Raw genomic sequence first — 26,571 nt, forward strand, 5'->3', positions numbered from 1 at the left:
CGCCTCCCGGGTTCACGCCATTCTCCTGCCTCAGCTTCCCAAGTAGCTGGGACTACAGGCGCACGCCACCACGCCCGGCTAATTTTTTGTAATTTTAGTAGAGACGGGGTTTCACCATGTTAGCCAGGATGGTCTCGAACTCCTGACCTCATGATCCACCCGCCTCGGCCTCCCAAAGTGCTGGGATTACAGACGTGAGCCACCGCGCCCGGCCTTGAAACAGTTTCTTTTAATGCTTCACTTGTCATTAGTAAATCCTAAAATCCCAGTACTCATGCAATACAGCATGAGTACCTTAAATAAAGCCGGGACCTTTTCTTGAGGCACATTCCAGTATTCTGGTAAGCAGTAATAAAATATCTAAATACCATGTATGTTAAAACTTCAGGCTTTATTGAGTCTTTGATTTCACCCCTTTTCAAATGCCTTTTCTCTAAGAACATCACTCTCCAGGAGATCCAAAATTCCTCTATTTGTTTTCTTTGTGTTGTTTCTATTACCTCCAGTCTTTTGCCAAGTACAGAGTTCCCTTTGATGCTGTTCATCCTGCACATGAGGAGGAAAGGATAATACCATGGCTGATGACTGAGAGCAATCAGGATTGACTTTGGAGGCATGTTAGGAACCAAAATTAAACTTCAAAATTCATTATGTCTTCTGTGTGTATCCTTTAGTCTTTTCTGAAGCTTTGCATATTCTTCAAATGGAACATTTTGTCTATTTAAAACCCAATTTTGTTTCCATTTCTTCTCTACCTGCCTCCCAGATTTACACCTTGTCCTGCCATCTCTTCAGTTGTTTTCAGGGGAAGATTTCCTCTTTTTCTGGGCAACTGCAGCTCACTGCAATTTCTCTTTAGCTTGACTACACATTTCTCTGAGATGCTTTTCTTCTAACTGCTGTATCTGTTCTTTTTTCAATGTCTTTTTGACTTCTAGTTAGACTTTTTCAGCTTGATTTCTTATATTTCAGCATTCCTGTTTTAATGTCTCCATCGTTTCCTTCAGCATTTGGTTTGAACTCTGAAAGTGAGGTAGCCTGGATCTGAAAACTACTGATTTACTATTCCAGGTCAAAATTTTCATTTTTTTTCTTCCTCTGCATTTTTTTTTTTTTTTTTAGAGACAGAGTGTCACTGTACACCCAGGCTGGAGTGCAGTGGCGCGATCTCATCTCACTGCAACCTCTGCCTCCCGGGTTCGGGTTCAAGCAATTCTCCTGCCTCAGCCTCTCAAGTAGCTGGGATTACAGGCGCCTGCCACCACACACCGCTAATTCTTGTATTTTTAGTAGAGATGGAGTTTCACCATGTTGGTCAGGCTGGTCTCGAGCTCCTGACCCGTGATCCACCGCACCCGGCCTCCCACAGTTTCTTTTCACACTGATGCTTTTCAGATTGCTTCCAGACATCGTGCTCCACTTTCATTTTCTATCTGCTAACTTGTTCTCAAATTCTTCTAGCTTTTCTTCCTGTAATACCACAAATCTTTTACAACCTTCTTCCTTGGCATCTGGTGCCTTACATATTAACACATGATCTTTTTTTACTAAGGGCACTTTGTGGTGTTCAATAGCTGGTCTGAGAATTTCATTGTCTAACTGTAAACCATCCAGTTTACTTTGAATCTTTTTCCTTTCCCTTTCTAGCTGACTCTTGTTGCCTCTAGTTTCATGGCTGTTATTTCTAGTATGTTTGAAAGTTTAAGATTGAGTCTTGCTTGGTCACCCAGGCTGGAATGCAGTGACGCTATCTCAGCTTACTACAACCTCTGTCTCCTGGATTCAAGCAATCCTCCTGCCTCAGTCTCCCGAGTAGCTGGGATTACAGGTCCACACCACCACGCCTGGCTAATTTTTGTATTTTTAGTAGACACGGGGTTTCACCATGTTGGTCAGGCTGGTCTTGAATTCCTGACCTCAAATGATTCACCTTGTAGGGCGTGGTAGCTCACGCCTGTAATCCCAGCACTTTGGGAGGCCGAGGCAGGCAGATCACGAGGTCAGGAGATTTAGACCATCCTGGCTAACACGATGAAACACCATCTCTACTAAAAATACAAAAAATTAGCCAGGCGTGGTGGCAGGCACCTGTAGTCCCAGCGACTCAGGAGGCTGAGGCAGGAGAATGGTGTGAACCTGGGAGGCGGAGCTTGCAGTGAGCTGAGACTGCGCCACTGCACTCCAGCCTAGGCAACAGAACAAGACTCCATCTCAAAAAAAAACCCCAAAAAACAAAACAAAACAAAAACCAAAAATTCACCTACTTCAGCCTCCCAAACTGCTGGGATTACAGGCGTGAGCCACTGCCACCATGCCCAGCCTGGTCAGGGTATTTCTTTCTTGTTCAGTTTTATGTAATCTTTAATGATTAAAAAGGTATTTTGGCCAGGCGTGGTGGCTCCTAGCACTTTGGAAGGCCAAGGCAGGTGGATCACCTGAGGTCAGGAGTTTGAGACCAGCCTAGCCAACATGGCGAAACCCCGTCTCTACTAAAAATACAAACATTAGCTGGGTGTGGCCGTGTGCAGTGGCTCACACCTGTAACCCCAGCACTTTGGGAGGCCCAGGCAGGTGGATCACCTGAGGTTGGGAGTTCAAGACCAGCCTGACCAACATGGAGAAACCCCGTCTCTACTAAAAATACAAAATTAGCTGGCGGTGTGGTGGCACATGCCTGTAACCCCAGCTACTCTCGGGAGGCTGAAGCAGGAGAACTGATTGAACTCAGAAGGTGGAGGGTGCAGTGAGCCAAGATCACACCATTGCACTCCAGCCTGGGCAACAAGAATGAAACTCTGTTTTAAAAAAAAAAAAATTAGCTGGGCATGATGGTGCATGCCTGTAATCCCAGCTACTCAGGAGGTTGAGGCAGGAGAATCGCTTAAACCTGGGAGGCGGAGGTTGCAGTGAGCTGAGATCACCCCACTGCATTCCAGCCTGGGCAACAGGAGCAAAACTCCATCTTAAAAACAAACAAACAAAAAAACCAGTATTTTGTTCATTGTTTGATTGTGGCTCTTTTTCCGAGCATTTAACTTATAGTTTAGGTGACGTTTTTGGCCTCCTGGGACCTGACTGTAACCGCATCTCAGCCAACTGCCACACCTGTGTTCTTAGGACATTTTCTAACTGAGCACCAGAATTCTCTTTTTCAGCCCCTAAATCTGCTACTTTAGCTTCTATATATATATAGAGAGAGAGAGAGTAGCGCCTGTAGTCCCATCTACTTGAGAGGCTGAGGCAGGAGAATGGCGTGAACCTGGGAGGCGGAGCTTGCGGTGAGCCGAGATCGCGCTACTGCACTCCAGCCTGGGCGATGAAGCGAGACTCCATCCCAAAAAAAAAAAAAAAAAAATTAGCCAGCTGTGGTATTGCACACCTGTAGTCCCAGCCACTTGGGAAGCTGAGGCAAGAGGCTCACTTGAGCCTTAAGGCTTCAGTTAGCCAAGATAGCACCACTACACTCCAGCTTGGGCAAAAGCAAGACCCTGTCTTGAAGAGAATATAAATAAATAAAAATAAAAATAAATCTCTAATTCAAATTTTAGGGTTTTTTTCTAAACTACATGCAAATTCTTCTTCCTAGTGTTTCAGATTCTGATTGAAGAAATTTATGTTTATAGCAAAGCTTTCATCTCTATACTTTTCCACTTCTTCATCCCAATTGCAAAAACACTGGAGTTTCTAATTCTTGTTTTATTTGGGCTTTTAACAATTCCCCCCCTTTTTTTTTTGAGTTAATACCTGAAGCTTCATTTCTTCGAAGTCCTTAGCTTTTCTACTAATTCCCCTCTTAGTTCTTCAAGCAGGTGCTGAAGTTTTTCCTGGCATATTTGCTTTTCATTTAATAGGTGCTTGAGTAGTTTTGGCATCTTTATGTACTCATCCTGCCACCTTGTATGCCTGTATGTTAGGCATTCAGAATCTGTTAACTAGTTGTTTTTGTGTTTTGTTTTGTTTTTAAGACAGGGTCTCACTCTGTCACCCAAATTGGGGTGCAGTGATGTGATCATGGCTCCCTATAGCCTCGACCTCCTGAGCTCAGGTGATCCTTCCATTTCAGCTTCCCAAGTAGCTGGGATGACAGGCACATGCCACTATGGCAAGTCAATCTTTAGAAACAATTTTTATGGGCATGGGTCTGGCTATGCTGCCCGGACTGGTATCCTACACCTGGCCTCAAGCAATCCTCTGAGCTCAGCCTCCCAAAGCCCTGGAATTACAGGCTTGAGTCACCACACCTGGCCTAAAAACTAGTTTTTACCTTTCCTCAGTTAATATTTTTTGGAAGTCAGGTTGTCAGCCCACTGTCTCTAGTAGGAAAAAAAAAGTTGGGAAAAGATCCTGGTGGCAAGGAGCCAGAGCAAAGAGGAGAAGGGAGAGACAGGGTGAGGAGGTGGTGGTGGGACAGGGAGGAGGCAGGGCAAAGAGGAGAAGACACAGTGCCAAAGGGGCGCTGGGGAAATCTGAGGAATCCTGGGAAAGCTCCAAGGGTGAAGAGGGCAGTGTTGGAGAAAGCCCCCCTCCCCCTGACAGGCTTGCTTGGGGTGCGGAGCAGACACCATCTCAGCCAGCAGCCCAACCCCACTCCAGCCCCCTCAGTCTAAAAATCTTTACTATTTACTGTTTTCTGACTGCAAAAAACTATATGCGGTACTGAAAGGATACAGGAAAAATAAGACACAGACCAATCTCTAGGAGTTCACAATGTTTTCAAGAAGAAAGGTGATAATCTAAAGCTATGAGCTTCAGGAGGGTGGAGGACATTACTTCTAAACAGTTACTCAGAGTTAGATACAAACACAAAGTGTACTTAATTCACACAAGAAATCATTCTGAGTATCCACTACATACAAGGTTTTCCCTAAGCACTGAGATAATTAAAATATGGTTTCTGCCCCAAAGGGGAATTTGACTGTCTGCAAATGAATGACATGGACAAGACACGGGGCTGGCATGACTCTAAAAGAGATGTGACTTTGGCTAGTCCTAATGGGATGGAGAAAACATTCAAGTGAGGGAAACTGAAGAGTGCATTCAGAGGAGGACTGTGAATTCTGCCTCGCTGGGGTTAAGACTGCATGTAGGGAATGACCATATGCAGAAGAGAATCCCACTTCCTAGTATAGACTGGTCTAAAGCTAGGCACTTATCCCTAGGCAAAAACTGGAAAGTTATTCTGTGAAGAAATCCCAGAGTTTTCTAGGAAAATTAAGGTACTCGGCCAGGTGCAATGGCTCATGCCCGTAATCCCAGCACTTTGGGAAGCCAAGGCAGGTGGATCACCTGAGGTCAGGAGTTCAAGACCAGCCTGGTCAACATGGTGAAACCCTGTCTCTACTGAAAATACAAAAATTAAAAAAGCAAAACAAACCAAAAAAAACCCACAATGAGGCCAGGCGAAGGGGCTCACACTGTAATCCCAGCACTTGGGAGGCCAAGGCAGGCTAATCACTTGAGGTCAGGAGTTCAAGACCAGCCTGGTCAACATGGTGAAAGCCTATCTCTAATAAAAATACAAAAAAAAAAAAAAATTAGCTGGGCGTGGTGGCACACACCTATAATCCCAGGTACTTGGGAGGCTCAGGCACAAGAAATGCTTGAACCTAGGGGCAGATATTACACTGAGCTGAGATTGTGCCAATGCACCCCAGCCTGGGTGACAGAGCAAGACTCTGTTTAAAAAAAAAACAACCCACAATTAGGTATTATCTCACCCCACTTAGAATGGTCAATTATCTAAAAGACAAAGAATAATGAATGCTGGTGAAGATGCACAGAAAGGGGAACTCTGATACACCATTGGTGGGAATGTAAATTATTACAGCCGTTATGTAAAACAGTATGGAGGTTCAAAAAACTAAAAACAGAATTACCCTAGGTTCCAACAGTCCCACTGCTGGGTATATATCCAAAGGAAGGGAAATCAGTAACTGATGAGATATTTGCACTTCGATGTTTATAGCAGCACTATTCACAACAGCCAGGCGATGGAATCATCCTAAGTGCCCATCAATGGATGGACTTGAAAAAGGTGATATATATATATATATATATATATATATATGTGTATATATATACACACACACACACACACACACACAATGGTATACTATGAAGCCATAATAAAAAATGAAATCCTGTCATTTGCAGCAACATGGATGAATCTGGAAGACATTATGTTAAATGAAATAAGCCTGGCACAGAAAGTTAAACACCATGGCCAGGAACAGCGGCTCACGCCTGCAGTCCCAGCACTTTGGGAGGCCAAGGTGGGCAGACCGCTTGAGCCCAGAAGTTAGAGACCAGTCGGGGCAAAAGCTGATCTCAGTAGGAGAGAGTAGAATGGTGGTTACTAGAGGCTGGGAAGGGTAGTGGGTGGAGGAGATAGGAAAAAGTCAGTTAACAGACAAAAAAGTACAGCTAGATTAAAGGAGTAAGTTCTAGCGTTATATAGTATTGTACGGTTACTATAGTTAACAATAACTTATAGCTAAAAGAGAGGATTTTTTTTTTTCTTAGATGGAGTCTCACTCTGTCGCCCAGGCTAGAGTGTGGGGGGCGCAATCTCGGCTCACTGCAAGTTCCGCCTCCCAGGTTTACTCCATTCTCCTGCCTCAGCCTCCCAAGTAGCTGGGACTACAGGTGCCCACCACCACACCCAGCTAATTTTTTGTATTTTTAGTAGAGACCCCCATGTCAGCCAGGATGGTCTCGATCTCCTGACCTCATGATCCACCCGCCTTGGCCTCCCAAAGTGCTGGGATTACAGGCGTGAGCCACCGCGCCCGGTCTAGAAGAGAAGATTTTTTGGTGTTCCAAACACAAAGAAATGATAAATGCTTCAGGTGATGGATATGCTAATTACCCTCATTTTATCATTACAGTTTATACAAATGTATCAAAGTATCACACTGGCTGGGCCTGGTGGCTCACACCTGTAGTCCCAGAACTTTGGGTGGCTGAGGCAGGCGGATCATCTGAGGTCAGGAGTTCGAGACCAGCCTGACCAACATGGTGAAACCCTGTCTCTACTGAAAATACAAAATTAGCTGGGCATGGTGGCACATTCCTCTAATCTAAGTGCTGGGATTACCGGTGTGAGCCACCACACCCGGCCATGAATACTAAATTTAAACTATCCCAAGAACTTCTGGAGGAGCTCCAGATACACAAATAAAATGTACTATGGAGAAGGTTCTCTATGAGAAATGTCTCTAATATCCTTCCCAGGTACTTCCTCATCCTCCACCACACTTCACAGAAAAATCTGAAAGAGTTGTTGATCATCTTTCCATTTTCTCTCTTCCCATTCACTCTTCAAAACCTGCTCCATTCAGTCTTCTATCCTACCAGTCCACACAAGCAATTATTGTAAAAGCCACCAGTGACATCTACGTAGACAAATCATACTCACTGTCCTCATCTTTCTAAACCTCCCAGTAACATAGTTAACACAAATGACAACTCTCTACTTGGCATGCTTTTTATTCTCCTTGGCCCTGTGACACCACATACTTTCCTGTTTGTTTTTTCCTCTACCTCATCAGCCTTTCCTTCTTTATTTTTATTTTTATTTTTTGGGGGGGACGGACTCTTGCTCTGTCGCCCAGGCTGGAGTGCAATGGCATGATCTCAGCTCACTGCAACCTCCGCCTCCTGGGTTCAAGCAATTCTCCTGCCTCAGCCTCCCTAGTAGGTGGGACTACAGGCGCCTGCCACCACGCCTGGCTAATTTTTTTGTATTTTTAGTAGAGACAGGGTTTCACCATATTGGCTGGGCTGGTCTCGAACTCCTGACCTCATGATCCGCCCACCTGAGCCTCCCAAAGTACTGGGATTACAGGCATGAGCCATGGTGCTGGCCCAGCCTTTCCTTCTTAATCTTCTCTGCTGGCTCCTCCTACCCCAGGAGCGTGGTCCTGGACTTTTTTTTTCTTTGAGACAGAGTCTCGCTAGAGTGCAGTGGCACGATCTCTGCTCACTGCCACCTCTGTCTCCCGGGTTCAAGCAATTCTCCTGCCTCAGCCTCCCGAGTAGTTGTGACTACAGGCGAGCACCACCACGCCCAGCTAATTTTTGTACTTTTAGTAGAGATGGGGTTTCACCATGTTGGCCAGAATGGTCTTGATCTCTTGACCTTGTGATCCACCTGCCTTGGCCTCCCAAAGTGCTGGTATTACAGGCGTGAGCCACCACGCCCGGCTGGTCCTGGACTTTCTCGGTTTACTAAACGTCTCTCCTGAAAGTATCACAGGCATTTCAAACCTAACATTGTCAAAGGTGAACTCCTAATTTCCTCCCACCTCCAAGGCCACACTTCCCCAAGTTATTCCTCTCAAGGAAACGCCAACACCATCTACCCAGTTCTTCAAGCCAAAAGCCTGAGTCAGTAAACCTGACATGGTTAAGAGCATCTGCTCTGGAACCAACCTAGTTAAAACACAACTTTGTTATTTATATTAAGTAACTATGTGATCTCAGGCAAGTTGGGTTATTATGAGACTCATATGCCTTAAACTAAGTAGAACACTTAGAATAGTAAATTCTAACTAAATTACCACACAGTAAATTTATAATTATTGTTCTTTTTTTTTTGAAATGGAGTTTCACTCTTGTTGCCCAGGCTGGAGTTCAGTGGCACAATCTCGGCTCACTGCAACCTCCACCTCCTGGGTTCAAGCAATTCTCCTGCCTTAGCCTCCCAAATAGCTGGGATTACGGGCATGTACCACCACGCCCAGCTAATTTTTTTGAATATTTAGTAGAGATTTATCCATGTTGGTCAGGCTGGTCTCAAACTCCTCACCTCAGATGATCCACCTGCCTCAGCCTCCCAAAGTGCTGGGATCATAGGCATGAGCCACCGCAACTGGTCTAAAATTACTGTTCCTAACGCCTTATTTCCTAATTCCCACCAGTACCTGTTTTTTTGTTTTTTTTTTTTTTTTTTTTTTTTTTTTTTTTTGAGACGGAGTCTCGCGCTGTCGCCCAGGCTGGAGTGCAGTGGCGTGATCTCGGCTCACTGCAACCTCTCCGTCCCAAGTTCAAGTGATTCTCCTGCCTCAGCCTCCCAAGTAGCTGGGATTACAGGTGCCCACCACCACGTCCATCTAATTTTTTTTGTATTTTTTAGTAGAGACGGGGTTTCACCACGTTGGCCAGGCTGGTCTCAAACTCCTGACCTCATGATCTGCCCACCTTGGCCTCCCAAAGTGGTGTGATTACAGTCGTGAGCCACTGCACCTGGCCTTCCCATCAATAACTCTTATTATCAGTTCTACCACCAAACATCCTGTATCTGTCCACTTCTCTCCATCTCTGCAACTGCTACCCTCATCCAAGCCACCTACATCCCTCCTTGCCTTAGTATTTCCTCCCTCCCTTCTTCAGTTCTTGCCTCCACGATTCATTCTCTACAAAGCAGCCAAAGGGATTCTTTCAAAATATAAAACCAAATATAATTCCTCTGCTTCAAACCCTCCAATTTCTCCTCATTACACCTTAAAAATCCAAATTCCTTTCCTTGGTCTTAAACACCCTACACATCAGTGGTTCACAACCCTAGCCATTTATTAGAATCATCTATGGAGGTTTTTAAAAAAATTATTCATGCTTAGGCTCCATCCTGGACCTATTAGGTCAGAATCTGGATGTGATGCTCATCAAAATTTTAAAAGCCTACCAGGTGATTCTTCTTTTTTTTTTTTTTTTTTGGAGACGGAGTCTCACTCTGTTGCCCAGGCTGGAGTGCAGTGGCACAATCTTGGCTCACTGCAACCTCCGTCTCTCAGGTTCAAGCAATTCTCCTGCCTCAGCTTCCTGAGTAGCCGGGATTACAGAAACCTGCCACCACACCTACCTAATTTTTGTATTTTCAGCAGAGACAGGTTTCACCACGTTGGCCAGGCTGGTCTCAATCTCTTGACCTCGTGATCTGCCCACCTCAACCTCCCAAAGTACTGGGATTACCGGCATGAGCCACCACACCTGGCCCCAGGTGATTCTTACCTACAGCCAGGGCTGAAAAACACCACCCTAAATGATCTGACCCCTGCCCCTTTCTCCAGTCATGCTCTTGCTCATTCATCCATATCAACTCACTGGCATCTTTCCTTTGCCTCAGGGTTCCAAATCTGTTTGTGCCTTAGGGACTTTGCATAGCTATTCTTTCTGCCTGGAAAGCTCTTTCTCAGATCTTCTCACAGTTGAATCCTTCCTCACCTTTAAGAATCAGCTTAAATATTAGCTCCTTTATGAGAGCTTCTCTGACACCCAATTGAAAATATGAAAATAGATCACCAGATGGCACTTTGTTTTATTTTTATCAAAGCATCTAAATGTGTATGTGGGTTTACATTATTTTTCTTTCCTCAAAAAAATCTAAGCTCCAGAGGAGCTTAAGTGAATTGTTTGCTGCTATGCCCTCAGGATGTAGATAGCAAATAGTAAGCATTCAAAAAATATTTGCTAACTGAGTGCGGTGAAACATGCCTATAGTCTCAGTTGAGGTATGAGGATGGCTTGAGTCCAGGGGTTTGAGGTTGTAGTGAGCTATGATCACGTCACTGCACTCCAGACTGGGCAACAGAGCGAGATTCCACCTCAAAAAACAAACAAACGGCCGGGCGCGGTGGCTCACAAGGTCAGGAGATCGAGACCATGGTGAAACCCCGTCTCTACTAAAAATAGAAAAAATTAGCCGGGCACAGTGGCGGGCGCCTGTAGTCCCAGCTACTCGGGAGGCTGAGGCAGGAGAATGGCGTGAACCCGGGAGGCGGAGCTTGCAGTGAGCCGAGATTGCGCCACTGCACTCCAGCCTGGGCGACAGAGAAAAACACCCCCTCAAAAAAAAAAAAAAAAAAAAAAAAAAAAAACAAACAAACAAAAAAACCACAAATTTTTGTTGAATGAATGAAACAGTAAATAAATAGGCTTGCATGCAAACCAGCTTCCTCAGGGCTATCTCCTGTAGCTTACTTTTATTTATTTATTTATTTTTTTTTGAGACAGGGTCTTGCTCTGTCACCCAGGCTGCAGTGCAGTAGTATGATTTTTGCTCACTGCAACCTCTGCCTCCCAGGTTCAAGCAATTCTCCTGCCTCAGCCTCCTGAGTAGCTGGGATTACAGATGCATGCCACCACGCCAGGCTAATTTTTGTATTTTTAGTAGAGACAGGGTTTCACCATGTTGGCCAGGCTGATCTCAAACTGCTGACCTCGTGATCCACCTGCCTTGGCCTCCCAAAGTGCTGGGATTACAGGTGTGAGCCACCGCATCCAGCCAATTTTTATTTATTTTTTAATTTTTAGAGACAGGGCCACCCAGACCTCCTGGGTTCAAGCAATTCTCCTGTTTCAGCCTCCTGACTGGGATTACAGGTGCCCGCCACTATGCCCAGATAACTTTTCTTTTCTTGTTTTTTGAGACGGAGGCTTGCTCTGTCGCCCAGACTGGAGTGCAGTGGCCGGATCTCAGCTCACTGCAAGCTCCGCCTCCCAGGTTCACGCCATTCTCCTGCCTCAGCCTCCCGCCACCTCGCCCGGCTATTTTTTTGTATTTTTTAGTAGAGACAGGGTTTCACTGTGTTCGCCAGGATGGTCTCGATCTCCTGACCTAGTGATCTGCCCGTCTCGGCCTCCCAAAGTGCTGGGATTACAGGAGTGAGCCACCGCGCCTGGCCTCTTTTTTTTTTTTTGAGATGGAGGCTTGCTCTTGTCGCCCAGAGTGGAGTGCAATGGCACGATAGGCTCACTACAATCTCCACCTCGCGGGTTCAAGCAATTCTCCTGCCTCAGCCTCCCAAGTAGCTGGCATTACAGGCACCCGCCACCATACCCAGCTACTTTTTTATTTTTAGTAGAGATGGGGTTTCGCCTTATTGGCCATGTTGGCCAGGCCAGTCTTAAACCCCTGACCTCGTGATCTGCCTTCCTCGGCCTCCCAAAGTGCTGGGTTTACAGGCGTGAGCCACCATGCCTGGCCAATTTTTGTATTGTAAGTAGAGATGGGGTTTCACCATGTTGGCCAGGCTGGTCTCAAACTCCTGACCTCAGCAAATCCACCTGCCTCAGCCTACCAAAGTGCTGGTATTATAGGCGTGAGCCACCTCGCCAGGCTTTTTTTTTTTTTTTTTTTGAGAAGGTTTTGCTCTTGTTGCCTAGGCTGGCATGCAATGGCGTGATCTCAGCTCACTGCAACCTCCAACTCCCGGGTTCAAGCTATTCTCCAGCCTCAGCCTCCCGAGTGGCTGGGATTACAGGCGTGCACCACCACACCTGGCTAATTTTTGTATTTTTAGTAGAGACAGGGTTTCCTCACATTGGCCAGGCTGGTCTCGAACTCCTGACCTCAGGTATCTGCCCACCTTAGCCTCCCAAAATGCTGGGATGAGCCACCGTGCCCAGCCTCAAATTGACTGATTTCAATGAATATTTATGTAGTCTCCTCCCCAAGATTCTGGCACATAAGTTAACGAAGAAAGAAGCGGTTCATAGGTAATGGGTAGGATAAACCAAAAGAGAAAAAAAATCCATCTACCAGATAGCCAACTTTGGTCCAGAAAGAGGTTTCCAATCTGAATCTTGGCACTCTAAATGGGTACTAAGTTAAATATAAAATGTTTCCCAAATAGACAAACATAAAACACTTTCATGATTCTTTCAGCCTGAGACATTTGAAGAAACTTTAAAAGGAAATAAAAATATCTAAGTAACTGAATGACCAAGACTACTACTAGTATAAGTTTTAGTGGTACCACTTTACATCTGGAAATGAAGGTATTACCTTTGGGATATCTCCCTTAATACCTGGAGGGAGCCGCAGGATCCAGAAGTTCCTGTTGCGCAGCAGGTTCTCCAAGTTCTCCAGCCGCCTCTGCAGCAGCCCGTACTCCTGCAGCAGGGTTCCCAGCACAGCCCACTTGCCCTCCAACTGGTTCCCAAGCTCGGTAACTGTCTTTTCACAGCTGGCTAGTTTCTTCTCTGCTGTCCCTGTCCGACCTTCTAGGTGTAGGAGTCGCCGGCTGTGGACCTCCACCTTCCTCTCTATAGCCTGCACGGCGGCCACCACCGTCCACAGAGAGATAGCTGCTGTCTGCAGGTGTGCCTCATTTGCTGCTGGGGGTGTAGGAAGAGGAAGGGGCTGCAGGGATGTAAGGCACTCGGAGTCCCATTCAGATGTCTGCATGCAGTGGAAAGATGGAACAAGACACTGAGCGTTAGAAGGAACCCTAACTCCAAACTAAAATCAGATAAGGACTGCTTAACTGTCCAGCAGAGATTAATTTGAATATAGTTTTAGTACTGTCTCATCTTTCTGAAGCTCACTGGCAACAACAGCCAAGAGACCTGATGTGGTGGTTCTGGGATAGATTGGGTAAGACAGTGAATTAATGAAATTGGCTCTTGAACTAGTCTGGTATATTTCCTCCAATATAAGGCCCAGCTTAGGTTGCTGCAGCATCCTCTGTCTCTGGAAAAGGCAAATGTGTACAGGGATCCTTTCCAGGCCTCACTGAACCTAGTGCCCTCTGATAAATCCATTATAGACTTATGCTCTAGACCTGTCAATCACCCTGTTTACAAACTACAACCACACCATTCAGTAATGGCTGAATAAGCTAAGAATCTTGAATCTGAAGAAAACATGAGAGCTGTTTTCAAATAATGAGGGTTACAAAACAGAAGGCAGAATAGACTTATTTCATCTTACACTATGTTACTCCAGAGGGCAGAACTAAAACCAACATAACGAAATTTTCAGACAGGCAAACTTTGGCCTACAATAAATACATTTTTTGTTTCTTTTTAGAGACAAGGTCTTGGGGTCTCATTATGTTGCCCAGGCTGGCTCACTCAAGCAACCCTCCTGCCTCAACCTCCCAAGTAGCTGGGGCTACAGGTGTGTGCCTTTGTGACCCACTAATAAATAATGATTGAACTATTCAAAAAAAGAAATTCTGGCTGGCGTGGTGGTTCATGCCTGTAATCCCAGCACTTTGGGAGGCCGATGTGGGCAGATCACCTGAGTTTGGGAGTGCGAGACCAGCCTGGCCAACATGGTGAAACCCCATCTTTACTAAAAATACAAAAATTAGCCAGGTGATGGTGCACGTCTGTAACACCAGCTACTCGGGGGGCCCAGGCAGGAGAATCACTTTAACCTGAGAACTGGAGGTTGCAGTGAGCCAAGATTATGCCACTGCACTACAGCATGGGCAACAGAGGGAGACTCTGTCTCTTAAAATAAAAAAAAAAAAAGAGGCCAGGCGTGGTGGGTGGCTCACACCTGTAATCCCAGTACTTTGAGAGGCCAATCACCTGAGGTCAGGAGTTCAAGACCCACCTGACCAACATGGAGAAATCCTGTCTCTACTAAAAATACAAAATTAGCCAGCCATGTTGGCGCATGCCTGTAATCCTAGCTACGCGGGAGGCTGAGGCAGGAGAATCGCTTGAACCCAGGAGGCAGAGGTTTCAGTGAGCTGAGATCGCACCATTGCATTCCAGCCTGGGCAACAACAGCAAAACTAAAAAAAAAAAAAAAAAGGCCGGGCGCGGTGGCTCAAGCCTGTAATCCCAGCACTTTGGGAGGCCGAGACGGGCGGATCACGAGGTCAGGAGATCGAGACCATCCTGGCTAACACGGTGAAACCCCGTCTCTACTAAAAAATACAAAAAACTAGCCGGGCGAAGTGGCGGGCGCCTGTGGTCCCAGCTACTCGGGAGGCTGAGGCAGGAGAATGGCGTGAACCCGGGAGGCGGAGCTTGCAGTGAGCTGAGATCCGGCCATCGCACTCCAGCCTGGGCGACAGAGCCAGACTCAGTCTCAAAAAAAAAAAAAAAAAGAAATCTAGGCCGGGCGCAGTGGCTCATGTCTGTAATCGCAGCACTTTGGGAGGCCGAGGCAGGTGGATCACAAGGTCAGGAGATCAAGACCATCCTGGTTAACATGGTGAAACCCTGTCTCTACTAAAACTACAAAAAATTAGCCAGGCATGGTGGCAGCCGCCTGTAGTCCGAGCTACTTGGGAGGCTGAGGCAGCAGAACGGCGTGAACCCAGGAGGTGGAGCTTGCAGTGAGTGACATCGCACCAGTCGGGGTGACAGAGAGAGATTCCGTCTCACCAAAAAAAAAAAAAAAAAAAAAGTCTTTAAGGGAAATCACATTATTTATTTATTTATTTATTATTTATTTATTTATTTATTTACTTCTTGAGACAGAGTCTCACACTGTCACCCAGGCTGGAGTGCAGTGGTGCCATCTCAGCTCACTGCAACCTCTGCTGCCCAGGTTCAAGGGATTCTCCTGCCTAAGTCTCCCAAGTAGCTGGAATTACAGGAGGGTGCCACCAGGCCCAGCTAATTTTTTGTATTTTCAGCAGAGACGGGGTTTCACTGGGTTCGCCAGGATGGTCTTGATCTCCTGACCCCGTGATCCACCCTCCTCGGCCTCCCAAAGTGCTGGGATTACGGGCGTGAGCCACCGCGTCGGGCCACGTTATTTTATATGATTTTAAAGTCTAAGATGGATAGTTTAAATGTTATCCACTTATCGCTTGAACCCAGGAGGTGGAGGTTACAGTTAGCCAAGACTGTGCCACTGTACTCCAGCCTACACGACAGAATGAGACTCAGTCTCAAAAATAAAAAAAACAAAAAAAATTTTTGTTGAATGAGTGAATAAATAAACAGGTTAGCATGCAAACCAGCCGCCTCAGAGTGTCTTCTATAGCTCAATTTTATTTTATTATTTTTTATTTTTAGACACAGGGTCACCCAGGTTGGAGTACAGTGGCATGACAATAGCTCATTGTATCCTATAACTCCTGGGTTATTGATCTTTCCAAGAAAATAAAAGGCTGCTCCGAAATAATTTGCTTTGAAACAAAGAGTAGTATAAAAGGAAAAAATTTCCACAACAAATAAGTTGGACTAGGATGACGTATACAATGCCTTCTAACTCTATGAAACTGATAAGCCACTCTCTTCATCTTTCCAGCCATCTTTCCAGCTTGCCCATTACCTTATTCTCATTTCACCTAGTTCTTTGACCATTCCATTTGCTCCTAGTTTATCTGCCTATTCCTGGCTTTGTTTTTTTCTCCAGTTGATCATGTCAGTCACTTCCAAACCCCCTTCTCTCATGTCTTTCTGCCTCACTTGCTCAGCTAACCTCCAGCCTTGAATCAGTCCAATCATTCTTTCTCCCATTCCTGTAAGCAGATTAGTAAGCACGCCTAGAGGAAACCACCAGGTAAACTGCAGTCACCACACACCAGTGGTTTCTAAGCTTAATGGGGACCTCAACATTGACTCGTGCTGCTTGTCCCATTCCATAAAGTGGCTACTATAAAGCCTCAGCACAGTCCTTCAGCTTTTAGTACAGTTGTCCTTAAACTAACATGAATAAGAATCACCTGGAGGGGCCAGCTGGGCGTGGTGGCTCACGCCTGTAATCCCAGCACTTTGGGAGGCCGAGGCAGGTGGATCACCTGAGGTCAGGAGTTTGAGACGAGCCTGACCAGCATGGTGAAACCCCAAAACACAAAAATTATCTGGGTGTGGTGGCAAGCGATGTAATTCCAGCTACTCGGGAGGCTGAGGCTAGAGAATCACTTGAACCTGGGAGGCGGAAGTTGCAGTGAGCTGAGATTGTGCCACTGTACTCCAGCCTGGGACAGAGTGAGACAGTGTGGGCGGGGTGGGGGGGCCTGGGGAGAATCACCTGGAGATCTTGTCAAAGCACAGATTTTGATTCAGTAGGTCTGTGAGGAAAACTGAGATTCTGTTGGGTTTTGTTTTCGTTTTTTTGGGATGGGGTCTCACTGTCACCCAGGCTGCAGTGCAGTGATGCAACCTCAGCTCACTGCAACCTCCATCTCATGGGCTCAAGCGATTCTCCCACCTCAGCCTCCCGTGTAGCTGGAACCACAGGCACACACCACCATGCCCCGCTAATTTTTGTATTTTTGGTAGAGACAGGGTTTCACCATGTTGCCTAGGCTGGTCTCAAACTCCTCAGCTCAAGTGATTCACCTGCCTCAGCCTCCCAAAGCGCTGGAATTACAGGCGTGGGCCACGGTACACGGCCTGAGATTCTGTATTATTATTATTTTTTTTTGAGACGGAGTCTCGCGCTGTCGCTCAGGCTCTGGAGTGCAGTGGCCGGATCTCAGCTCACTGCAAGCTCCGCCTCCCGGGTTTGCGCCATTCTCCTGCCTCAGCCTCCAGAGTAGCTGGGACTACAGGCGCCCGCCACCTCGCCTGGCTATATTTTTGTATTTTTTAGTAGAGACGGGGTTTCACTGCGTTAGCCAGGATGGTCTCGATCTGCTGACCTCGTGATCCGCCCGTCTCGGCCTCCCAAAGTGCTGGGATTACAGGCTTGAGCCACCGCGCCCGGCCGAGATTCTGTATTTTTAACAAACTCCCAGGTAATGCTGACACTGAGTAGTAAGACTTGTCTGCTGCAGTCCCCCACTCTCAGAAGATGACATGTCCTCTTACTTTGAGACAAAAATTAATCAGACCTAAATTCATTCAACTCTCTTTATACTCCTCGCTTCAAACTTATCAGTAACTGAATCTAAGTTTTCTTCTTTACTTAGTAAGGAAGTTGCATCCTATTTAAATCTTAACTCTCCACATTAGCTTCACTTATGCCAACCCCTTCCACTTTTTTGGGGAGGTTGTTCCTTTCTTAGTGTCAATCTGTCTCCTGATTCTTCTCCATAAGGTAGACTGGCACTGTTCAATACAGTAGCCACTACCCACATGTGGCCACTGAGCACCTGAAATGTGGTTAAATTGAGATGTGCTATAAGTATAAAATACACGAGATTTTGAAGACTTAGTATGAAAAAAATATTTGTTTGTTTGCTTGAGACAGGGTTTCGCTTTGTTGCCAGGTTGGAGGGCAGTGGCAGGATCACAGCTCACTGCAGCCTCCACCTCCCCGGCTCAAACACCTCCCACCTAAGCCTCCTGGGTAGCTGGGAGTACAGGTGCATGCCACCACGCCTGGCTAATTAAAAAAAAAAAACAAAACAAAAAAAACAAAAAAAACCTTTTTTTTGTTTTGTTTTGTAGAGATGGGGTCTCCCTGTGTTGCCCAGGCTGGTCTTCAACTCCTGGGCTGAAGCCATCTTCCCACAACAGCCTCCTGAAGTGCTGGGGATAACAGGCTTGAGTCACCACACCCAGCCATTAATGTTTTAAATTGATTACATGAGGCCGGGCGCGGTGTCTCATGCCTGTAATCACAGTACTTTGGGAGGCCAAGGCGGGCGGATCACAAAGTCAGGAGATTGAGACCATCCTGGCAAATACGGTGAAACCCCGTCTCTACTAAAAATACAAAAGGAGCCGGGCGTGGTGGCACGCACCTGTAGTTCCAGCTACAGGAGGCTAAGGCAGGAGAATCGCCTGAACTGGGAAGGCAGAGGTTGCAGTGAGCCGAGATGGCGCCACTGCACTCCAGCCTGGGCGACAGAGTGAGACTCCACCTCAAAAAAATAAAAAAGTAAATTGATTACATGTTGAAATAATATTTTGCATATATTGAGTTCAATAAATATATCATTAAAATTAATTTCATCTATTTATCCTTATTTTTTTTCAAAAATTTTTTTTTATTTTAGAAACACGGTGTGGACTGCCTCGAACTACTGGCCTCAAGTGATTCTTCCGCCTCAACCCCCAGCCTACCTGGGACTACAGGCGCGCACAACACAGCGCCTGGCTTTTTACTTTTTAAAAGTGACGCCTAGAGAATTTAAGCAGGGGTGTCCAATATTTTGGCTTCCCTGGGCCACATTGGAAGAACTGTCTTGGGTCACACATAAAATATTGATGATGATAGCTGATGAGCTTTAAAAAAAGAAAGAAAAAGAAAAAGGTCCGTGCATAAATCTCATAATGTTCTAAGAAAGTTTACGAATTTGTGTTGGGCCGCATTTAAAGTAGTCCTAGTCCGCACGCGGCCTGGGGGCTGCGGATTGGACAAGTTTGATTTAGAGTTTTGTATGTGGCTTCCCTTATATTTCTATTAGCCAGGGCTGGCACAGACACAGGATCATCTCTACCATCCCACCTATACACAAACACACAAAAAAGGTTGGAAAAAAGAAAAACAGGTCCAAGAGTGGAGGTAGCACTTCCCTCTGCTTTATCCCCCACCCATCGCTGCTCTTCCTCCTTTTCCCAGTCACCCCTCAAGTGCCAGTGTGGCTCCTGACCCAGTACAATGGCTATCCTAGAGGTGACCAAAGGCCTCTTGGGGGGCAAATGCGATCAGTGCTTTCCCCGCGGCCTGACCGTCCCCTTCTCATTCTATGGGGCTGCGTGCAGGCGCGGCCAGGTCTCCTCGGTCGCCCTGGCAACTGGCCGCTGCCGGCCCCCGCAGGCCTTGGCAAACACCCGCGAATGAACCGCCACGCACGCAAGGCCGGCCACTCCAGCCTCCGGGTCCGCACCATTCATTCGGCAGATATTTCGGGAGGGCCTCCCCCGTGTCTCGTGTCCGGTGCCGGGCGCCACGCAGCGCGGCGGGAAGGCGCCTCCGCACACTAAATGCCGCCCGCGCCACCGCTCAGATTGCCGATGACGACCGCTCCCGTGGCCGCGAGAATGGCTGACGGCTCCCCAGCCCAACTCCGCTGCCAGCGTCTGGCGGGTAGGAGTGGGGCTGACACGCAGCGGGCAACCCCTCGGCTTCAACCCAACTGCAGGGCCCCGGGTTTCACAGCTGCCTGCGAGTTCCCCTCAGACCCGCGCCCCAGCCTGGTGTCCCCGGGTGGGCGGTTTCACACCCACCCGCTAAGTCCCTTCACGCGAGGCTGCAGCCGCCAAGCCCCGGCGACGGGCGACGTGGCCCGTGGGACCTGAGAACGGCGCCTGTGCCTGCCAGCTCCCTGCCCGCCCGCCTTCCTCCCTCGGGGTCTGGGTCTCGGGGGCTCACAACACTCGCGCGCGGCCTCTCTTACCGGGGCCGGGGCCGCCTCAGCCATGGCCCTGCGATGTCTGGCCCGGGCCTCGGAAGTCTCCGCCGCCGCCACTGCCGCCGCGCTCGGCCCCACGCAGGCCTGGCCGCCGGGTCCTCTCCACAGGCGGCGCCGACCCGGCCCTGCCTTCCCCGCACGGACGGGACTCACGCGGCCGTCGGGGCTCGGGACGCGCAGGAACGCGGCGGAGACGCGGGGCGGCAGGCGGCGGGTCAAGCTCCGGTCGCGAGGCAGGCTCCGCTGCACTCCTCCCGCAGCGGCCCCTCAGCTGGCGCTTTGTGGGCAGCGAGTGCACCGGGAACCGCGCGGGCCTAGACGCGCCGCAGGCTCGCGCTGCCCGCCAGCCGCGGCCAGCGCGCCCCCTGCCGGCCCCCGCGGCCAGCGCCGCCCGCGTCACCTCCACCCCCCCTCCTCCGGCTCGTGGGCTTCGATGTGGGGAGGATTGTTATTTGGGGCTCACGAGTGTTCCGCTTTCTCATATTCCCACGAGAAGGTTCAGCTGACCGCAGTTTAGGACCCAGCCGCAAAGCCGGGTTCATTCTGGGGAGTGATTTTCTTCACCGAGGCTCGATACGCAGGCGCCCTGTGCAGGGAACGGCTTCTGCTGAAGTGCAGCGGTATTTAAAACAGCGGAAATGTGCAGGGTGAGAGTAAGGGGGACAGGGCTGAAGGGAGCCTGTGGGTGGAATGAGTGACGGGGAGGCACAATTTTGGGATGAAGAAGATATAGATCATTTGCGGAAATTACAAACGTGGTTGCCGAGGTGAGGCGGTTCACGTCCCATGCGGCCCGTGTTGGGATCAAATAATATTCTAAGGTTTCTTTCACATCTCGGATTATTGACTCTCCGGGGCCTGTCTGGAAATGGGATTCTTAATTTTTGTTTATGTATTTATTTAGAGAAGGAGCCTCACTCTGTCGCCCAGGCTGGAGTGCAGTGGCGGGATCTCGGCTCACTGTAACTGCCTTCCGGGTTCAAGTGATTCTCCTGCCTTTGCCTCCCAAGTAGCTGGGATTACAGGCATGTACCACCATGCCTAGCTAATTTTTTTTTTTTTTTTTTTTTTTTAAATTTTTAGTGGAGACGGGGTTTCACCATGCTGGCCAGGCTGGTCTGGAGCTCCTGACGTCAAATGATCCACCCGCCTTGGCCTCCCAAAGTGCTGGGATTACAAGCGTGAGCCATCGCGCCCGGCCTTATTTATTGATTTATTTATTTAGAGACAGTCTCCCTCTGTCGTCCAAGCTGGAGTGCATGTGGCACAAACAAGGCTCACTGCAGCTTTAAACTCCTCGGCTCAAACGATCCTTCCCCTCACCCTTCCCGAGCAGCTTGGACTACAGGCGCAGCTACCAAGCCCGGCTAATGTTTAATTTATTTGTATTTATTTATTTATTTATTTTTTCTGTAGAGACAGGGTCTCGCTATGTTGCCCAAGCTGGAGGAAGTGGAATTCCTGAGAGCAGCAGAGATCGAGCTTGGGGTTACTACGGTTTGCTGCGTCTGAGCTAAAGGACCTGCGAGAACAGGCCGGGCGCGGTGGCTCACGCCTGTAATTCCAGCACTTTGGGAGGCCGAGGCGGGCAGATCACCTGAGTTCCAGATCAGCCTGGCCAACATGGTGAAACCCCGTCTCTACTAAAAAATACAAAAATTAGCCGGGCGTGGTGGCGTGCACCTGTAATCCCAGCTACTCCGGAGGCTGAGGCAAGAGAATTGCTGGAACCCAGGAGGCGGAGGTTGCAGTGAGCAGAGATCGCAGCGCTGCACTCCAGCCTAGGTGACAGAGCTAGACTCTATCTCAAAAAAAAAAAAAGGACCTGCGAGAACAAAGTGTTACCTGGGGAGGTTGTGTTTTAAGTCAACAGAGTGTGTGTAACTGCAATAGGTTCTTGCCCAATGCACATAGCAAGTCTATATGCTGAGACACCAGGTTGCAGCAGGGAAAGAGGTCTAATCATACGGCTACCTAAGGAGGAGACAGGAAGAAGCCTCACATCTATCTCCCCTAGGAATTTGGGGTTGGGGTTTGTAAGGGTAATGGAGATGACTGATTGGTGGGAGAGTGCTGGGTGAAATGATGGTACAAGGAGATGAGGAAACTACATTCTCATGCTCTTGCCATTCCTCTGTGGGGGGTCTTCAAGCTGCTTGAAATCAACTGTTTCACTGGAATTCGTGGTCTGAAAAACATCTTAAGCGATCCTTAAACAAAAGCCTTATGATTCTAATGTCAGAGATCCTGTCTACAGGAACAACAGGGATGCAAATCAATGCTTAGTCTGAAGTCTGAAATCCTATCTATAGGAACAATAGACATGCAAATGTCAGTATCTAGTGCCTTGTGACTATTAGCAACAAGGAAGTAGGCCAAAGTGCAGCCTGATTAATGCTTAATTATAACTATATTTCTGTCCAGAACCTGCATGCAGTTTTTGTCAACCCTGTAGGGGCGGTTTCATGTGTGTCTTGATAGGATAAGCGCAGGCCCCTGGTTTTCCAGTAAGTCTTCGTTTCAAACGTGGATGAATCAAACCCTGCCAAACCTGTATTTCAACACATGAATGAGTCAATGCCCGTAACAGTATAACTATCTGTAAATCACAAAAGTATGAGAACTATCCTGTTGGGGCAACTACTCTTGAGCAGACTAAGTTACTTTTAGCCTGGGGCTACATATGCAGTCTGTAATTTGGGATTTACCTGAATATACATATTGGTCAGATGGTGAATGTTTAATAATGAAAATTACCATTCTTTGAATCACAATATGACCAGGTTACAAAAAAATAATAATCTGAATTTTCTTGGAAGGAAAATTCTGTTGTGTAATTTTATTATTTAAAATGTAGCAGCCGAGGCGCCGGGCACGGCGGCTCCCGCCTATAATCCCAGCACTTTGGGAGGCTGAGGTGGGTGGGTCGCCTAAGGTCAGGAGTTTGAGACCAGCCTGACCAACATGGTGAAACCCCGTCTCTACTAAAAATAGAAAAACTAGCTGGGCATGGTGGCGGGTGCCTGTAATCCTAGCTACTCAGGAGGCTGAGGCAGGAGAATCACTTGAACCCAGGAGGAAGAGGTTGCAGTGAGCCAAGATTGCACCATTGCACTCCACCCTGGGCAATAAGAATGAAACTCCATCTCAAAAAAAAAAGTAGTAGCCGAGCACAGTGGGAGGCCGAGGCAGGAACCCAAGAATTTGAGACCAGTCAGGGAAACCTGGTGGGACCCTGTCTCTACAAAAAACACAAAAATTAGCCAGCAATGGTAATGCATACCTGTCGACCCAGTTACTCGCGAGGCTGAGGTACGATCACTTGAGCCAGGGAGGTTGAAGCTGCAGTGAGCTGTAATCACACCCGTGCACTCCAGTCTGGACGACAGACTGACATCCCATCTCCAAAAAAAAAAAACGTAGTAAAGTTTTCAAGTTTGATGTTATAACGTAAGAACAATTTCTGTCAGATGCTCCTATGGCCATTTCACAGGGACATTTGTATTACTAAATAAGACACCTTCAACTGAGCTCCATGGAAAGCAAGGCTACCTCTCTGCTTTAATATGGTAATATTACCACCAATTTATTAAATGTTCCTTCCTTGAATAGGAATTTACTAAGACAAGAAATTCTTCCTATTTAATTCTTGGCCTTAAAAATTCTTTGGAGGGTACTGGCATTTCATTAAGCAATTTCACTGACTGAAGCTTCTTGTGTACTATTTAAAGAAGATGCACAGTATTTTCAGAAGCAGATTTAAGGTTGTTGTACTAACTTATTTTTAATTTATAATATTTTTGTCCGCTCTTGCTGCTATACATAATCACTAGAGAAAAAAATTGTCCTAAAAGTTTGGATCTAGAAATGTGACTATGAAACAATTTAATTGGCTTTTTTAGGGGTTGTTTGTTTCTTTGTTTTTTGAGATGGAGTTTCACTCTTGTTGCCCGGACTGGAGTGCAATGGCGCAATCTCTGCTCACTGGAACCTCCGCCTCCCAGGTTCAAGTGATTCTCCTGCCTCAGCCTCCCAAGTAGCTGGGATTACAGGCGTGCGCCACCATGGAGGCTAATTTTGTATTTTAAGTAGAGACGAGGTACCACCATGTTGGCCAGGCTGGTCTTGAACTACTGACCTCAGGTGATCTGCCCACCTTGGCCTCCCAGAGTGCTGGGATTACAGGCATGAGTCACCATATCCAGCCTTAATTGGTTTGTTTTGGGGTTGGGTTTTTTTTTTTTTTTTTTTTGAGACAGAGTCTGTCTCTGACACCGAGGCTAGAGTGTAATAGCATGATCTCTTCTCACTGCAACCTCCACCTACCAGGTTCATGCAAGTCTCCTGCCTCAGCCTCCCAAGTAGCTGGGACCACAGATGTGCGCCACCATGCCCAAATAAGTTTTGTATTTTTAGTAGAGACAGGGTTTCTCCATGTTGGTCAGGCTGGTCTCCAACTCCTGATCTCAGGTGATCCGCCCACTTTGGCCTCCCAAAGTGCTGGGATTACAGGCATGAGCCACCACGCCCTGCCAATTGGTTTTTGAGTTAACAAAATAATCACAGTTTCCGTCTGCATCTTGACTTTCCCTGTATATGCACACCAATTTCAGCATCTTCCCTTGCATAGAATCAAGGACAGATTTTTTTCAGCGTATATCATGTAAAAAGTACCCTCATGGCACATACATTTATTCAGCAAGTTCCAACAAACTCTTTTGTCTGCAAGCAACCATTGGTTATTGGTAAATCTTGCTACATTGGTAATATTCTCTGAAAATTACAAAATTAAAGCCTTTATCCGATCAGCTTTAGAAAGACATAATAACTGCTCCACCTTGCTTAAGTATCTTGTAAAACGAGACAATTTCAAAATCTACAATGTTTCGCCGGGCGCGGTGGCTCAAGCCTGTAATCCCAGCACTTTGGGATGCCGAGACGGGCGGATCATGAGGTCAGGAGATCGAGACCATCCTGGCGAACACGGTGAAACCCCGTCTCTACTAAAAAATACAAAAAACTAGCCGGGCGAGGTGGCAGGCGCCTGTGGTCTCAGCTACTCGGGAGGCTGAGGCAGGAGAATGGCGTGAACCCGGGAGGCGGAGCTTGCAGTGAGCTGAGATCGCGCCACTGTACTCCAGCCTGGGCGACAGAGCGAGACTCCGTCTCAAAAAAAAAAAAAAAATCTACAATGTTTCTGCTTGCTGCCAGTGATTTTCTTTTCTTTTCTTTTTTGAGATGGAGTCTCACTCTGGCCACCGCACCTGGCCAGTAATTTTGTATTACATCATTAATACATTAAGGTAGAGGTGGGAGAATCACCTGAGCCTGGGAGGTTGAGTCTGCAGGGAGCCGAGATCATGCCACTACAATCAATCAATCAATCAATAAAATAACATACATTAAGCTATACCTATTTTGTGAATATAAAACTGAAGATGGGAACAAACTATAGTGTGCTTGTGCTCATAGCCTTTACTGTATTTTTCCATGGGAAATTAGACTTTCATGCATTTCTGTTTACTGAGTTTACATTCCATAAATTTTTCTCAAAGTCAGATTCACTGAGACCTAGGAATTTTTCATAAAGTAGGGAAAATGGAAACAGTTGAATTAATAATTGGTCGCTGTGTGGTCAAACATAAAAAATTAAGCTTCATTCTTCATATCCAAATATATACTAGATATGTACAGTATCTGGTATATATACAGTTATATACTGTATATATCTGGTATATAAGACATTTTAAATATTTTTGCAGCATATTTAATATTTCATTAACCTTTTTGTGCACAGCAGAAAATGAATCAGGAAAAATATTTTAGGAATGTTTCCTAAAATAATATTTAGAATTAAGATATTGGGGAAATCGCAACTGAAAATGGTTACCAGTCTATAGCAGTTATCTCTACAAGCTCTAAAATCATTAGTCCAGGCACGGTGACTCACCTCTGTAATCTCAACACTTTGGGAGGTCGAGGTGGGAGGACTGCTTGAACTCAGGAGTTGGGGGCTGTATTGAGCCATGACTGCACCATTGCATTCCAGCCTGAGTGACAAAACGAGACCCTGTCTCAAACAAAAACAGCCTTCATGCATGCCAACCTATGATAACCTGTCTTACTAAAAGCATGTTTATAAAGTCTGTGGATTAGGGCCGGGCGCCGTGGCTCATGCCTGTAATCCGAGCACTTTGGGAGGCCGAGGCAGGCGGATCACTTGAGGTCAGGAGTTCACGACCAGCCTGGCCAACATGATGAAACCCAGTCTCTACAAAAATACAAAAATTTGCTGGGCATGATGGCGATGCCTATAATCCCAGCTACTCGGGAGGCTGTGGCGGAAGAATCGCTTGAACCCGGGAGGCGGAGGTTGCAGTGAGCCAAGATCGTGCCATTGCACTCCAGCCTGGGTCACAAGAGCGAAACTCCATCTCAAAAAAAAGAAAAGTCTGTGGATTAGAGAGAACAATTGTATTTGGAGTGCCCCATTTTAATCTAAACTTTCTCCTTTTCTTCATACGCTCTTTAAAAAAATTTTTTAGTCATGTCTCAAAGATGATTCAAA

General features: G+C 47.0%; 1 protein-coding gene across 1 annotated transcript in view; it reads right to left on the reverse strand.

Moving 5' to 3' along the window:
* Positions 1-20,313, reverse strand: part of ZNF398 (zinc finger protein 398) — a 31,725-nt gene extending 11,412 nt beyond the window's left edge. The window contains exons 1-2 of the mRNA XM_003896818.3: positions 19,989-20,313; positions 12,788-13,183 (exon numbers count right to left, since the gene is read on the reverse strand). Of these exons, the coding sequence (XP_003896867.1) occupies positions 12,788-13,183; positions 19,989-20,012 (420 nt within the window). The 5' untranslated portion in view covers positions 20,013-20,313. The remainder of the gene's footprint in view (positions 1-12,787; positions 13,184-19,988) is intronic.
* Between the last annotated feature and the right edge of the window lie 6,258 nt (positions 20,314-26,571).

This window comes from Papio anubis, chromosome 4, assembly GCF_008728515.1.
Source record: "Papio anubis isolate 15944 chromosome 4, Panubis1.0, whole genome shotgun sequence".
NCBI lineage: Eukaryota > Metazoa > Chordata > Mammalia > Primates > Cercopithecidae > Papio > Papio anubis.